Here is a 17,541-nt window from a genome sequence, read left to right as displayed (position 1 = left end):
GTGTAAATATATAATACGAGAGCGAGCTTTTGCCTCTTAGCAATTAAGCGCCCCGCGAAAATATAAACTGCATGCATAATTCAAAATATATATACACACACACGTGCTAATTATCGGATACAACATCGTATACGAGACACACGAGCCGAGTGCGGGCTCGACAGTGTGTTTTTCCCGCGCGCGCAATGAAAATCAATCAACGAGCCTCGACGTTCTCGCGATATATCCTTTGTACACACACACACACACACACACACACACACACACACACACACACACGTAGTATAGAGAAATTCGTGACTCGCGCGCGCCAAACCGTGTGCTGCCGCTGCTGCAGTGTGTCGCCCACGCGCGCGCCCATAGACGCGCTGAGAGCATTTGCATAATTGGAAAGACAGGTTTCTGCCACGGCAGTGGTGGCGGTGGTGGTGGTGGCGGCGGCAGTGTCGTATCCGTTATTCTATTTTATCGTCGAATTAAAAGGCGCAGACGATACTGATTACTTTCGCGAAATCGATATCGTTTCGAATAATTAGATGCATTTAACGATCGATTCGAGCCGATCAAAGAAAAAAGACAAATAGAAAAAAATTATATACTTACCAATAAAAGTAGTTTTATGGTCCCCTTGGAGCTGAGCACTCGCTCGAGTTCGTCGACGTGGTAGGTTTCGTCAACCTGGTAGCGCTGGCGAAACTCCTCGAGAGGGCAGAGACGGCCCATCCAGGTCGCGTACTCGGCTGGATGCCGTGGGAAGAAGAGGATAGACTTGCCGCTGGCCAGGTCCAGCGCCCCGTAACACTCGGGCTCCTCGACTCCGAAGCACCATTGAAAGAAGGATTCCTGCGCGTGGGTGGAGTTATTAATGCTTGCTTATAATCGTCAATTGTTGTGTACAGCATGAGAGGCTTGAGCTTTTTTTGTTGTTTTGCTTTTTTTAATCATTTTTTGGCACGCACAAAGTACCCATTATTCTGTGATAGTATATGGCGCGCGTCGGTGCACGATTATCAACATCGATCGGCCAAGGCACATTTAGATGTGTAGATGTGTTTGTGTAGCGACCTAGTTTGTAATTGCTATGCCAGTGAAAGTACCATAATTCGTCATATAAGAAACTACCGGAGATACGATCTTCGTGCAGCAGCAACATTTGAAAATTCGTACTCCCAAAAAACTAATCGAAAAGCACCGAGATGACCCGATGATTACAACAAATTTCGACTAATTTAGTTTCACTTTTATTTCAAGTCGTAAAGTAATACAATATTTTATATTATTTGCTTAAGCGCTCGTTCGATCAATCCAATAATAAGGGGACACGTGAATTATTCCGTCTTGCGGCACGCGAGAGAGCTCGAGCGAGAGCTATATCTCGTTTGACATTGTTTTGAAACTTGGAAATTAAAACGTGATGTCAAAATTGTTTTCTACCGTCTGTATATAATAATACAAACACAAAGGAGAGAATACACACGGCCCGTGTATAAACGTCATTAAACTTTCTTAACGCGCCTTCGATACGAAGCGCCAACCGCCACGCGCGCTTATACTGTTGTGTTGTGCTGCTGTTTAATCTGACTTTTCCACGGATGTCAGTTCTCTGTCTATTAATAAACACAATGTAATCAGCGATTCGAGCAAACAACATTTATATAGAGAGAGAGAGACCGGAAAATTTTACGTATTCTCGACTTGCTCTCTCGGGACGCGCGCAAGTTTTTTTATCTTCCACGACGACTTGCTTCGCGCGCTCGCTCCGAGACTTCTGTGTCGTAATCAATATTAGATTTCAGCGCGTACGTGTCGGAGAGTCTCGAGAGCGCGAGAAGTTAAAAAATAAGATAAAAAATAAAACTCTGGAAGAAAAATAGGAATAAAACAGCTTATATTACTCTATTATTACACGCAGACGCAGCATATAATGCAGACACAAAAGTTCTCCTCTCCCACGTACCACGCGATTATAACGAGGAGAAAGCAAAACACTCGATTGGAAACGTTTTACTTTATAGTACAGCAGCGCATATAGCAGACTGAACAACAAAAAATTTGCTCGCGTTCGCAGGTCGATCATGTGTACAGTTCGGAAATAATACAGAAGGAAACTAAACAAAATAAAGAATTCTCATCTCGAAGCAGCAGCGGCGGAGAATCGAATGCAAAATGATCGCACAGCGCGGCAAATCTTTTGAGAAAGATACGTTTTTAGCCTCGAGAAGATCCTCGACGCCAATTCAAAGAAAAGAGTAGTAGACATATATATGAGGTATCGGCTATAGAAGTCAATAAGAAATAATAGGCTTACAGTCGGTTAAAAGTGGAATATCGCACGGATTCACGGAATATCATACATATTATATATTACAGTCTAGGCAGAGAGGCAGCTATACACTATATACTATAAAGGTGCCCTGCGAAGCGCTCGCGCATGCGAAGCGGAAATGCTTAGTAAGCAAGAGGTAGATTTGCACGAGTGAATATATATGTACGTGTGTGTAATGTGTGAGTGTCTGTGTGCAGTGTATGTATGTGAGAGAGAGAGAGAGAGAGCGAATGAAAACGACGATGACTGCGGTGAGATAAGGGGATATTCCTGGCTCTCGACGTAGACGTTGTTGTCGTTGTTGTCGTTGCAGTCGCATAGTCGATGTTTGTTTTGATTAAATTCCACGGCTATAAACAATTTAACCGCACACGCGGCAAGTATATGAGCATTACAATCGTTTATTTACAGGTGATACGTTTACAAAACTCATACTCATACGATTTAAAAGAAAATAAGAAAAAAAATATGACGTAAGATCTTATCCGAATTATTGCACTCGACGTGCAATGTATGCATCGCAAGGAATATGGATGGAGAGAGGGAGAGACAGGGATCCTGTGTGCACCGTGATGACATAATTTTTTCTGAACCATAACCGTTTGTTCTACATATATACAGCAGCAGCGGTGTTGGCTTCGCAGTGTTGTACTTTCTAATCGTGGCTGTATACAAAGCCATAGACGCAGGTGAAACTATGATCTTTCGAAATGTCTATATGAATGTGTACATACAGTACGGCAGCAGCGCCGGTTGCGAGTAAATAACTTTCGTATTAGAGCAGCGCAACCGCAAAAGAGAAGAAGAAGACGAGAAAAAAAAGCGGCAGCCAGGTGACGAATTTGAGATCCGCAATCGAAAAAAACAACGACAAAAGCAGCAGCAACAACAACGACAACAACAACAACAACAAGGCATGGAAAATTCGAAGAAATTGAAATAAACTTGAAGGCATTTAAACGCCGATACGTGTGCATGTGTGTGTATATGTTACATACTTATATAGTGTTGCTGCACTGCTGCAGCCGCGAAAACGAGCAAATGAGCGTTATATGCAGTGAGCGAGAGGTATGTAGCGCGCGCGTGTGCACACGCGCGGAGTCTCCGCCGCTGCTGCTGCTGCAACACAACGAGAGTCGATCGGGTCAACGGCACTCGGCGCCCTTACATACACACACACAGCACACATACCCACCGCCACGCGCGGCATTCTCAAGCTCAAGCGAAGCAAAAGAGAGAGAGAGAGAAAACCACATATACACAATAATACAGGTATATAATACCTGGAGTCGTATTATCTCAAATCAACCTATAGAAATTATCCTTGTTGTTGTTTTGTTATTGTTGTTGTTTTGTTATTGTTGTTGTGTTGTTGATGTTTTTGTCGTCGTCGTCGTCGTCGTTGTTGTTGTTGTTGTTGTTGTCGCTGTTATGGAGACGCAAAACCGCACGATGAAAATATATAAAGAGAGACAAGTATTTCATACAAGTATGGCAGGAAAGGAGAGCAGCTCTCTTACGTATGTGTGTGTATGTTTGTGTCTGAGCAGTCTGTATAACAGCCGTTTTATCAATGTTTACTGGTGATTTTTTTATTTACTTTTAATTGAAGACATCCCGTTGCACCAAAATCACGAAATAATTGGGTTATCTGCCGTTATTATTATGTAAGCGTACGTATGTAAATATAAAATACGATAGGAAAAATAAAGTAAGAAAAACAATAGTTAAAAGCTCTCTCGTCTCGATCTTTCTCACACATTTATTAATAGGCAAACATCTCGCGTTATTTTTCCCTTATCTGCATGGAAAACACTTTCTGTGTGTCTGTTTGTTTTGGCTACGAAACGAAACGAAAAAAAGGGGGAAAAAACACGGTGGAAGAAAAAAATTCTAAAACTGTGTCAAATTTTGCAAGTGCATAACAACACACAAAGAGCATAACACGAGTAAAGCGAGAGAGAGAGACGATATGCCGCGAACTACGGATGTATGTATTATATATACACTATACGCATTCCCCCATAGGCTGTAGGTTTTTTAACCGGCCGATCGAGACCTTGGATACTAGCTCGGCTGCGTTCTTTTCTCTCTCTCCCTCGCGATACACATATATAGTTAGTTGCGCCTTCGTCTCTCTTTCTCGGGCTCTCGGAGTCTCGACGCGGTGTGCAGGCTTGCTGCTGTTGCTGTTGCTGCCTCGGTCTTTCCGCTGAGTCAGCTGCTGTGCACGCAATATAAGAAGAAGAAGAAGAAGAAGAAGGAGTCTCGGGCCAGTCGTGTATAGTGCATATACTCGTCCGCGAGAACCATGGCCAGGATGTTACACGCGTGTGCGTTTTTCGCGTTTCTTCTTCCTCTTTCTTCTTTCCTCTATACACGCATGCCTTTTTCTCTCTTTCTGGCGGGCTCGCTCGCCTTTGCGTGTCCACTGCATCGAATATATATACTGTACGTACGTACGACAGGTTTAAAAGGTAATTTCGCAACCAGAGGCAGAAGCTGCAGCAGCAGTAGTGCACCGGGCGTATATTACACCGAGGGCTCTCTTCGAGCATGGCTCGTCGCTTCAGGGCCGTAGTACTCCTTAAAAATCTTTTACGACGAATGCAGTCAGAGAGACGAGAGCTATTCTACGCCATTCCTGCATTATATGTATTATGCATGGCTGCAGCTCGAATGCTTAATTTTGCTGCGGGTTTTTAGTGTAACGAACGCTGGCGTTGTTTTACACGCGCGCGCGACCCGGGCTCGGCTCCGAAAAATTACTTTTTGTTCTGTGTCAAGCAGCTTGGAGACGACTGACTGAGAAGGGCAAAATAAAATATGCAACGAGCTGCCTTTGCTTTTGCTAAGCCGGAGAAATGAAAATTTCATGACGTATATAATAATAATATCAGGAAGAGATACGAGCGTGTATAGGTAGCGTATACAAACAGAAAAGCAAAACAAAAAGCGAAATAATTCGCGCATCGTGCGCAGGTGTAAACACATCGACACACATGCTCGTGCAGCCGCTTCAACGAGCCTGCACACAGCTGAATCATGTAATAAAAATTTTTGTTTTTATTTTTATTATTATTATTGCTATTATTTTTTTCCTCGTTTTTTTTCCTCGTTGCTTCGTAACACACACAAAAACACACACATTGTATTATAGGATATATTACAAAACAAGGATATATAAAATATAATATGATACACACCTGCTTGAACGGCCAGCTAACGTCGGTACAATAGAGCGACACCTCGTCGCCCCCTTTGAGCAGGACGACGCTGCCAGGCTCGGTGGCACGTGGATGCTTCGTGCGCAGACGGTCGATCAGGCGTTTTCGGTTGTCCGCGAACAGCGACATGGGCACGCGCATCGTGTGCTCGCCACGCACAAAGTGCGATTCCATTGGGCCGCTGTTGACGCACAAAAAAAATGCAAAAACATAAATCTTTTAATTAAATTATTATCGAATTACTCGCGGCAAACTATGTGTACGTGCAGCAGCACCGCTGCGAGGAGCTGGCTCCTGCATTGCCATAAAAGATAATGGTATGCAGTTTTTACCTTCGGGTTGCATTTATGTATACGAATGTTTATTGAAATATATGCAAGGTACGCTCGATTTCTCATACGGGCATGTGTGTTTTTTTGTAGTAGAGATATGTATGATATGCACACTGCAGCTAGCACCGGAAACAGCGATTACATATAGCGCTAAATTGATAATCGATACATGCCGAGCTGCGGAATAGAAGGCAGCGGCAGAGCCGTATTATCAATAACGCGGTAGCGCACGCGTGGGTTTTACACTTTGTTGTTTATTTTTTTCTCCCCCTATTTTGAAAGTGCATTATAGCCACAATGTGTGTGCATTATATGGATAATAATACGCGATCGTGCGCGCGCGTGGAATTCTGAGTCATGTTTTGGAAAATAGAATTTCGCAAATTCATAAATATATCATTGATCGACGTACGTTCGATGATATTTTACCTGGAGGCACACGCGATAAATACATATATAAAAGGTACGTGTGAAATGCGGTTAATTTTGTCATAATAGAAAGTCGTTGCAGGATTTATGTTATTAAGCCTGGAAAGAGACGAGGATAAAAAAAACACAGAGAGAAGGAGTCGAGGCATGCGATCCGATATAATACATACCCCAAGCAAGGTCGAATTATCATGCCTTTTAAACATTGTACGTATCGTGTATGTGTGGTAGTGTATACATACGCGCTCGCGCGAGCATGCGCCGATGCATAAATTACGCTATTACTTCGAAGCGTCGCGTACATACTACACGGCGCGCGCATTACTGGCGCAAGATTGATTAGCCAAGGTAAATTAATTTTTACGACGTTATAACGTCAGATTGTAATCAACGGCACACACACACACACACTCACAAACTGCAGCTATACACAGCAACAACTGCGGTTAAAGAATCGGATTCATCGTGACGTCCAAGAGAAAGCAAATACACGCGCGTATGTAGCCTCTGCTGCATCGCGCGTATCAGAGACGCACAAAAACCCACACACGCACACACTGCAACAAGCACTCATGCGAATTTTCAACATATATACGTACTCAATAACAGCAGTCGTACAGATCGGCCGAACTTTGGATAAATATCCGGTTTGCTCGGCAATCCGCTCGTTAAAATTCGACGGCTGCACAGGACGTGGTAGATAGCCGCTCATGCTGCAGCAGCTCCACCGCCGCCACGTCGTAGTCGTCGTCGTCGTCGTTGCATGCGGAAATAATCGATCAGCTTTTAAGAGTCTACAGAATCGCAAGGCAGCCTTTCCTCTCATGACTCAGACGAGGCGTCGCGCATTCGATTTTTGCGCGTATATATCGTGTGTATGATTATATACAAATTATATATATTGCGTATAAACACAATGACTTTGCTTTTTCAAGAGCGAGGTATATCAATGCTGCGGTCAACCCGACGATTTTTCAACTCTACGCATCAGCTGCAACATATCGAGTGATTTAAAAAAAAAATGTTTACCTCTTCGTTAATTAACTAAATGAATTTTGATGTTTAATATTGTACATTTAATTGAGAATTAATACAATCTTGTTATTCGATCTCGCGCCAGTCGCAGGTAAACACACATATAAAACTTGCTGTATTAATATCAGATACTGCGTCGGAGTCTCGCGTTAATAAGACGTTTAGCTTGCTTAATGATTCAATAAGGCACATATACAGCACGGTATAACGTGCGCTATAATTTGGTAATTATTCGATGAATGACAAGTGAATGCTGGGAATGGTGCACACGTATAGGATATAATAATGCGCCTCTAGAAGCAACAAAGTATATTACTTCTCACGATAAATTAAAACAAAAATTTCTCCAAGACGCGAGCGCTGATTATAAACAATAGAGAGAGAGAGAGAGAGAGATTGTGCAGATCGACTATAAGCTCTACTACTGACGCACAGAAAAAGCGAGGAAAACAAAATGAAAAGAGAAAAACAGCTGTGGATCGGCCGACTTGCGTAACACACATCGCTAAACGCTGACTTCTGCGTAGAGCGAGGCTTAAATATACATTTGTGCATTTTGTTATAAGCTCTACTCAGCTCTCGTCGTACACAGCTGCACTCGTACACACACAGAGCCTCATATTTCGTAGGGTGAAAAATTTGAACGAAAAATGTCCGAGCTGTATATAAGACGACGTCTACCGCACGGCAACGACGACGACGAGACTTGACCCGAAAAATACACGCAAGCTGAAGACTACATGCCGCACGCGTCGAGTGCACGTAGCTTCGAATATATTAAAACGCTCGTGTACATCGGATGCAAAAATGCGCCTCTCTCTCTATCTCTCTCGTGCCTGCGCGATGCACCACATGACTGCAACCGGTTTTTACAAAACTACACGTATACAGGTATATAGACGACGCGTGGTGTGTGTGCATGTGTGTGTGTGTGGGTATGGGTACTTTGCCGCGCGCGAAGCGATGTCGCCAAGTCGTTTTGCTGCAGTCTCTTTCTCTCTCTTTCCTCTCTGCACCGCTGCTGCTGCTGCTGCTGCACCACTATACGTGCAATTAAGGATACTTGTTGCCAACTCATGTGTGCAGTGCTTCGTCTTATATTATATACATGTATGCTACGTGCTGCATGGTCGATACGCTCTTTTATTTGCCATATATCGTATTACACCAAATTACAGACGTATATGTATATAATATACTTGCCGATACATATAGGCGCGCGCTCGCGTGTGTGTGTAAGTCTTGCGCGTCGCGCAATCGAATTATAAAACAGATTCTCTCTCCTTCTCTCTCTCCTTTTTTCTGTGCATTGAACCCCGCTGCACAGACTTAGTAAGGATTGCTAACCGATCTCCTTATTAATCTTCGATTTAAAGCCGCTTTTCGATTTGTTATATACAGACTCGATCGACGTACGAGACGAGACGAGACGACAAGACGTTGTCGCGTCCCATATATGATTTGTGTAACCATGTACGTAAACATTCTCGTAATTACATGTATATAAATACGCGTGTTTGTGTTTGTGTGCACCACTTACGACTTTACGATAACTTTGTTTTTGACTATACTGCTCGCGAATCGATTGGTAATAAGCAGCCATCGCTCCGATTTCTGCAATATGTTTGTTTGTTACGTCGCGACTCGCGCGCCCAGACTCGACTCACCTACCTTATTTTTTTGTACGTACAGCCCGAAAAACTCAATATTGAAAAAGAGCCCGCCGAGATGCTATAGTATATGAAGCTATAGTATATGAAAACTTCCAAAACACCGCGACGTGTTTTCGCTTAATTTCTGTATATAAACTATACGGCAATCGCGGAGGTACGATCTCAATGATCGACTATATATCTGTTATATGCGCGCGGCAAAGCCACATCACGCGGCTGTCGCTCGGCCGCTTGTTTAAATTTAAGCCACAGTGGCATCGTTCATTATGCGCGTGTGTCTAAGTCCGTGTGTGTGCGAGAGAGCTGAAGAAGTTAGGCTTTTAAAACTTCCATTTTATGCGACCGAGACACAAGCTGCAACGTTTATTCAACGAGTGCCGAGAGAGATTGAAGCGCTCGTCGCGCGTTTATTATGGGACGAGGAGGTCGCGTCGTGTGTTTAAAAACCGCATACATAATTCCCTGCGCGCGAGAAGTAAAGGAGAGAAGAAAAAGAAGAAAAAGTACACGGGAGTTTTATCCCCCCGCGTGCGCGCTCACGAATCGAGAGAGATGAAAATAGCTGTTAGAAAACTTTTGAGATTCGAAAATTGGCTCTCTTCGCCTGATAATCTAATTAAATCAAATTAGAAAGTCACCCGGTTGTGTGCAGAGCGAGGCGCCGCGCGTCACATGCTCGCCTCGGTCACGTTATACCTACATAAACGTAACGTCGTTATATACAAGTCGACGAGCTTGCAAAGATGGATGAAATTCAAGATCGATTTTAGAGATGCATATATATATAGGTATGCTCTCGCGTCGTATATACAAGTATATATGCAGCGGAGCTCTACACACTACTACTCGCTGCACTGACGTCACTGCAACGAAACGCTGCACATATACGTATATATATTTTTAAAGAGACCACGCGACTCGTCGCTCCACTTGGGAGTGACGTAAATCATGAGTATAAGCGCATATATATACGCTACAGCTACATCATGAGCAAGCTCAACGACGACGCTAGGCCACTTTTTCGCTCCTACGTCTATTGTTTTTGTTTGAAAAGTCGCGTTGCATTGGCTCGCGTCGTGTAATGTATATAAACGGATACGTCAATTTGACGTTTTTTCTACTACCACTGGTGCTGTACACGTGCTTCTACGACTTTCGCTCACGCAGCGCGGGTCAATTTTAATTAATAATTATAAATCGTTAATTGGCGACTGTGGCCGGTTAAATATGTTATTAAGCACGACAGTATCAGTGGCAGCGGCACACGCTTTCGCGCAAATCTCGCTAATCGGATGTTCCTTACGTAAATTCCACATAAACCGCGTTTTCCATATAATCGATAGGTCAACGAGGACAATAACATGTCGATGTACGCGCAAGCAAGCTTATTTATTGATAATTAATCGAACGATGCTCTTTTGCCGTTACACCCATAACACCACTCTCGTTCACGAGTCCGGGCGCGCACAACGATCAACGCTGAATCTCTGTAGAGAATTATGTTCAATCGCGCGCCTTTGACGTAATCGATCGAAATTGTGCTCGAAAAAAGAAAAATTATCAGTGTCAAATTATCGCAGATCAGTATCGCGTAACGAGATTCTGTTGCCAAAAAAGAAATGAAATAAAACATCGATGCTCTTTCAGCTCTCAACGACATTTGTCCCAATAATTATCGTGCGACACGAGAGATAACATTTGTAATCAAAAATGTTTTTGATTTGTTCGAACTATATGCCGTTGGCTGGATTACGTGTCCTCGGCTGACAGTACTCAAAGAGGTTACACGAGTATATACATTTGAAAATCAACGGACACACATTCGCGATGACATATCGTAAAAGGAACTCGCAAGATACTTGACTCACGCCAAGATGACGTTAAATTTTCACTTGGTAAACAAATTCAAGCGACCACTTCAGATCTACATCTTTTTCTTTGATTGTTTATTTTTAATTAAAACATATTCTTGCTCTGATTTAATTTCAATTGTTTTACAAGCTAAGCAGCATTTACAGAATGAAATGATGTTTTCCTTAAGAATAATTTCTTTCTAAATTAACACAAGCGCGTCTGTGTAAAACCACGTTTGAACAGCGCAACGCACTCGCAGTCTCTCTCTCTCTCTCTCTCGCTCGAACTAAATGAAAACTACACCTTTCACAGAATTATGGCTTGGAAATATTTTCCATGAAAGTGAAACGAAAAAAATCGTGCGATACATTTCACATTTTCATCCACATTATTAAGCCCGAATAGCGACGACGAACCACCGTAAATATACACGAATACGCGTGTACAGTTATTGACGAATCGAGAACTCTCGACTCGTGCATCCTTTCCAGGTATTTGTGTGTTCCGTGCTCTATATATGTGCACATTCGTTATACATTCATGCGGCAAAGCACGAATGAATCACGCGATTCGCCTCTATAGATATGTAAAAAAATCGATCGATCGGCCCCCGCTCGCGCGCGCGCGTGCCGCTCGTGCAGTTGGAGGGTCTGTGTGTGTTGATTCGAGAATGGCGATTGTTAGAGCAAAAGTTTTTGGCCGAATCATTCGTTGTGTCAGATTGTGTTTTGTGATGATGCGAAAAAAAAGATGAGATAAAAAACATAAACTCGACCGTTGCTGAATTTTATCGGCGTTACCGTTGTATTTTGAGTTTGGAGTTATGTATTCGATGAAACACGGTCCGTTTTTTTCTATGAAAGGTATAAAGTTGGGATTATTCATCGTCAGGCTTGTAGAGCACGCGTAATGGGGCGACTAATACCTCATAAAACACGTGCCCTGGGACTTTTTGAAGGAAGTTTGTATTCGATTTTTTATGGACCCCCCATCAAACAGTAAAATTTCTTTCAAGCTGTTAGGCCAAAGGTACGAAAAAACATCGATCATTTTCATCCAATAGAATCTTTTGTCTCCTTTATTGAGTAACACGGTAAGATCTGTTTTCGTTTGATTTAATGAATAAAAATGAACGAAACCTCGTGTTTAAACAGCCTTTATAAAGAGCACGCTTTGTTATGAGCCAAGAAAAGTACGATGTTCAATAGTTTGTCGCGTAAATATAGCGTTTAGTTTAGTTATCTCCCGCGACTGTTATCTTAATTCAGCAAAAAAAAAGGAAAAAATAAACGAAGACGAACTTGGAAGGTATAATGTTGATAAATGAGCCAGAGGCCAACTAATGATTCGGTTCCAAATTTGGTATTACACGCTTGTATACAGGAGTGTACGAGCTTATCTATTTTAAATTTATAAGCACGCGAGATGAATCATGTGCCGCTGCTTTCCTTGCATGGCAAGAGGCGCGCGCTCTCCTGGCACACGCGGAAAGTCCTACATATACACGATGTGTATAATAATGTCGTGGGCGCTCACGCGTATGGATTTGTCATTGTTGTTTGATTTTTTTTTTATTATTTCGCTTTCAACAATTCATACCTTTTAAAAATCTCTCTCTCGGGCAATTCAAATCGAGAGCTCGTGTGCGAGTTCATCGACCTGCATTGGCCTAGCTCTCGGCTGCTGCCGCCGTTGTGTATATAAAGTCAAGCGAGAGGTCTCGCGCCGCGCGCGATATGGTAATGCGAACGAAATGCTGCTGCCGCTGCAAAAGCTGTTCAGGCATGCTGCAAGTACAGTAGTAGGCAGTAGTAGTGGTAGTAGTAGTCGTCGTCGTAGTAGAAGCAGTAGTAGTAGTAAGACGGAGAGTTGGGTATTATATAGACAAAGGAGCGTGCGCGGTGCGACCTGCAGCAGCAGTACCACCGAGAGAGAAAAAGAGAGAGAAAGAGAGACTATTTATATATTGTGTTATTGTTGCATGGCAGTATAACAGAAGCAGTAAGCAGCAGCAGCCGTCAGTAAGAGAAAGGATGCCCTCTCATTTCTTCAGAATTATTGGCAATTCTATCGAGTGCAGGTGCCAAGTGAAGAAGCAAGCAGGCAAAAAAAAGAGTAGAAGCAGAAGTGCACAGAAGAAAAGATGCACACGCTTAATGCTGCTGCTGCTGCATGCACGATTTTACAAGCCTCGACGTGCCTCTTGTTGAATGGAGATTAATTTTGCAGCACCAGCAGCTTTGCGCGGGAGCGATGAACGGTTCGGAGCCCCGATGAAATATATATCTACGTGTGTTATATATCTACGCGATTTCTAATGTCTGTTTGTCATACCACGTATACAATTCCTTTTATACAGATGGATTTTCGCTATTCGCATTATATTATATATCTCCCGCCTACTCTGCTGCCGCTCCACACATATCGCGAGCTGCGAGTACTGAAAAGCTTATAAAATATATCGAGTCTGCACACTGTATATAAGAGCCGCGTGATGCAGGAGACAAGAGAAAGCGAATACGGAGCGCGTAGACTTCTCGCACCGCAGCGTGTATTTGTATACATACACTGCACACACACACACACACACACACACACACACACACACACACACACACACAGACACAACTCGATGAGTCAGACAGACAGCACTATATATAAGTGCAGCATGAGCGATGTTGGAAAGTACACGCGGGGCTGTGTGCAATTTCGTGCGCGCGAATTCGGAGCGATTAACTGTGCTTCCAGATCGTCTGCGGCTTCTTATTTTTTTTGCCTCGGCATATACGTATATTTTTTATTCGATATAAATGATTCGAGGGGGAAAAATCGTATCGTTTCCCGGCCGAGTGAATGACACACGCGTTCTCGCGCGTGAACGTCGCAGAAAAGAAAACATACACGATGTTTTGACTCCAATGGAGAATTATCTAGGCGTTAATTGATTTTCTTTGTCAGAGAGAAAAATTCCATTTACGCCTGGTCCCGTGTTTGTGTGAATCAACGCGAATGCGTTCTAATTTTTATCAAAAATCTATGATTGGAAAAATGACATTCGATTTTTATGTTTGTACCAAAACAACAGTATTTGATTCCTTTGTGTTGTCAGCATTTACAAATAGAATCTCTCTCGAGTGCCAAATCAATTATTCGCGATAACGTTTCCGTCGAGTGTCTGAATATCCCGCGCGCGCTAGCTAAGCGCGCGTGTATAGCTGTTTTTAACCGTCTTACAAACGTGCAAGATCACAATCTAATCGAAGATGACGATAAGTGTTTTTTATTTCATTATCTCGCGTCACGTTCTTACACGGTTTTGTATAATGTGTGTTACTTAATAAATAAAATGAAACGAAGATTATTCGCCGATTCGCCGTGGAAAAATTCGAATTTTCAAGTATTACATATCGATAACCTAAAACGCTCGAGTCGAGCGAGGTGCCTATATCTATAAAGATATAAATACCGGTATATTATTATTTGTGTTAGAAAAAGCTATTATTATAAGTTGATTGCTGCAGGTTTCACAATAACATCTAACGATATTTTTGTTGTTGTTGAGATGACCCCCTCGGACACCTGTTTTTTTTTAATACACACACAAATATGGGATATTTATAGATATGCTATGATTTATGCCCAGCTTGTACCCCAATCTCATTTAATCTAGTACACCGGGGCAAACCTTCAATCATCTTGGAGTGTTAGATGAAGATAGATTCGTGGCAATGACTTCTTAGGGATAGATATATGAGTGATGCTCACACCCACTGAGATTTATGAGCACACGTGGAGAGAGCCGAGCAGATATCTACACGAAAGTTATACAACTATAGGCGTGAGCTTACAAGCATAGTCACTATTAACGCCTACTATTACATACACACGCGTATGAGACATCGAGTCGATTCTAATCTCAGCTACGAGATGTGTAAAAGTAGGAAGATAATCTAAAGCTCTCGTCTAGCACTTACTTGTCTATTTTGTTGTTGTCCATCGTGGCAGCTGACGTTCCATTGAGCGCCATGTTTGTAATAATATCACAGCGACGAGAAAGAGACGAGAGATGTGTGTTTGACGCAGCGAGCCGTTGTATACAGCAGCACCGGTATATACGTTCGTATATAACACACGGCCAGCCAGAGTGTATAGAGTATAGACAGCAGTTTGTGTGCATATGCGCGCGCATCGAGTCTTTGCGTCGTCTGCTACGTACGCTGCGTTGCTGCTGGCTCAGGCTGGTTTCGAGAGCTCATGTGGCAACCTCGCGTTGGCATTTAAACGTCCGCTTTGTTATTGTGGTCGGTACTGTTGTACGATGCCGGAGCCCGCTCATGCTAATATACAGCAGCTCTCTGACTCTGCCTGGCTGGCGTGCGCTCATGCACCGATGGCGGCGGCGCATTGTTTACAAATATTGCGACTCCGAGAGCCTCGAAAAAGAGGAGAAAGTTTAACGAACCGCGGCGGCTACCGCTACGTTACACCTTTATAAAACCGTTTCGGAGTCGCTGTTTTGTTGCCTTTTACGGCGTTACAAGGCACATCGTCGTTTCGACGAATCGTGCGATAAATACATTAAGCGTATCAATTGCAATTGTCAATAATTAATGAACACAGTCTTAGCGCGGGGGGAAGACACTCGCGCGATGTCTTGGCGGCGGCTGAGACAGAGAGACCCCACACGCACGAAAGCTCATCGCACGCGTACGCACACGACTTGTGTTTATATTATCAATTGAATGCGTCGCGTGTGTATTTTATCGCTCTGCACGACCTACATAGCACGAGGCATCGCAAATGTCGAATTTTCGAATTATTTATCGATGTTGATTCGTCAAAACGTATGACGCGTGACGCGAGGTGTACGTGTTAAAAAAAAGTAAAATTCATTCTTACTTTGAGATCTAACAACGTTGAATGTAAAATTCCACTTTAAATTTTCCAATTAAGATTTAAATTTCTAATTGTAAAATAAAAAATAATGCCACTCCGATGCGTAAGTGCGTACGAAAATGCTCGTGTTATGCGTAATGCACATTTACGAAAGCAGCTGCCATATATATTTTCTTTCACGAGTAAAACGATGCAGCTCTCTCGCTCTATATCCATCGTGTTCTCTTATTTTTGGGAGTTGTGTATGCCTGCGTGTACGGGGGTCTTTACGGGGAAATAATTTTGTCCGTAAATACCGAGCTGTGGCCGAGCTGTGCTCCTACTTTTTTCCACTCCCGAAGCTCTCCAGCGCAGTATTATTGCGTTCAACTGACAACCGAAACTTTTTTTCTCGCATACTTTCGATTACTGTCAAACTGCGTAATAAGTGTAAACACACTTTTTCGAGCTTTAAAACGTGTTCTTTAATTTAACAAAAATTGTTAAAGCTGGAATATCTGCGAGTAATTCACGTAATTAACATTCGTTGATCTTAACGGGTAAAAAAAAAGCAGCCGGATGTTTTTCAGACTCTGTCAACAGTCGGCTGCGTCGAACGTCATCACAACAGAGAGAACGAGAGAGAGATTACCTCGCTCGCGCGTGCGTTAAGGAAAAAAATCGTTAAAATACATTCTTTCCAGTTTCCAACGAAAGTATCATATTGGTCGAAGATGACATTTCCCGCATGTCAACAAGCAGCAGCAGCTGCACACGTGGTCCCTTGCATCGTTTTACACATTAATAACATATGGCTTTGCTTGGGGCCAATGAGCATATTGAGAGATTGTATACATCAGCAGGACACGTGGGTAAGAATCCCACAAGTTCCATGGTGTACAGTTTAAACGCGAACCGTTGGTCACCTTGTTTTTAAGGAATGTTATATAGCTCCAAGTCTTGATACACTTATACGCGAGCCGCGCGAGCTTCAGTTCACATATTGTGTGTATGTGTGTGTGATTTTACTTTTATATAATGTCGCACGGCGCTTGGCTCGATTTATCTGTGTCGATTCGCGGGCAAGGTTAGTTGCTATTCTCTATTTGTTGTGGCCACTTAAATATGCAGTATGTATTGTATTTTAGTATGCACGAATTATTCGGCATAGATGTGTGTTCTTCGTGAATTCTATATACATCTGTATTCATATTAATGCATCGTTGAACTCCGAATGAAAATTATTAAGATGACATACAAAATGGGTCATTATTAGAAAGCTTATCCATATTTTGACACGTAAACGCGATTCAAGTATATAAATACGAAGAGAGAAATTAGAGAGGCAGCGACAAAAATTATCTTAGTTTATCTGTCGTATTATGCTGTTGCAGCGGCTGATCTTACATAACAGTTGCCTATTGACGGGTGGGAAAAAAATGCTATCTTTAGTTTCAAACACGAGCACATCCGTTAAAATATCTATGATCATTTCAAAAATAATCAATCAGAATCAGTTGATTGTGTACAAAACAACGTATATAGGAATTATCGCGCGCAGTGTGTCCTCCGCTAATGCAGTTGTACCATAACGACGCGGCACGTAATACAGATGCATCGCGCACAGAAGCCGCGGAGTTGCTTGTGTAATTACGTAAAATTAGCAGGAAAACCTACGTTTCTCATTTTTTTTCTTCGTATTCATTCGATAATATTGTTGATTTCCCTCGTCGTCGTCGTCGTCAAGCTCTTATATATACTACTCGTGATTCACATCCTTTAACAACTCG

General features: G+C 42.6%; 1 protein-coding gene across 2 annotated transcripts in view; it reads right to left on the bottom strand.

The window, feature by feature from the left end:
- The window catches only part of LOC106660224 (xaa-Pro dipeptidase), a 31,370-nt gene extending 16,342 nt beyond the window's left edge, over positions 1-15,028 (bottom strand). The window contains exons 1-3 of one of the 2 annotated variants that reach the window (XM_014383147.2): positions 14,851-15,028; positions 5,533-5,734; positions 604-843 (exon numbers count right to left, since the gene is read on the bottom strand). In XM_014383147.2, coding sequence (XP_014238633.1) covers positions 604-843; positions 5,533-5,734; positions 14,851-14,903 — 495 coding nt within the window. In that variant the 5' untranslated portion in view covers positions 14,904-15,028. Of the gene's footprint in view, positions 1-603; positions 844-5,532; positions 5,735-6,913; positions 7,289-14,850 lie in introns of those variants that run through there. The other variant, XM_023460995.1, reaches the window with a different exon arrangement.
- Between the last annotated feature and the right edge of the window lie 2,513 nt (positions 15,029-17,541).

Source organism: Trichogramma pretiosum, unplaced genomic scaffold (genome assembly GCF_000599845.2).
Source record: "Trichogramma pretiosum strain Unisexual culture from Peru unplaced genomic scaffold, Tpre_2.0 scaffold18, whole genome shotgun sequence".
In the NCBI taxonomy this organism is placed as follows: Eukaryota; Metazoa; Arthropoda; class Insecta; order Hymenoptera; family Trichogrammatidae; genus Trichogramma; species Trichogramma pretiosum.
The sequence above is the reverse complement of the archived record's forward strand: the minus strand, read 5'-3'. Positions and strand labels throughout refer to the sequence as shown.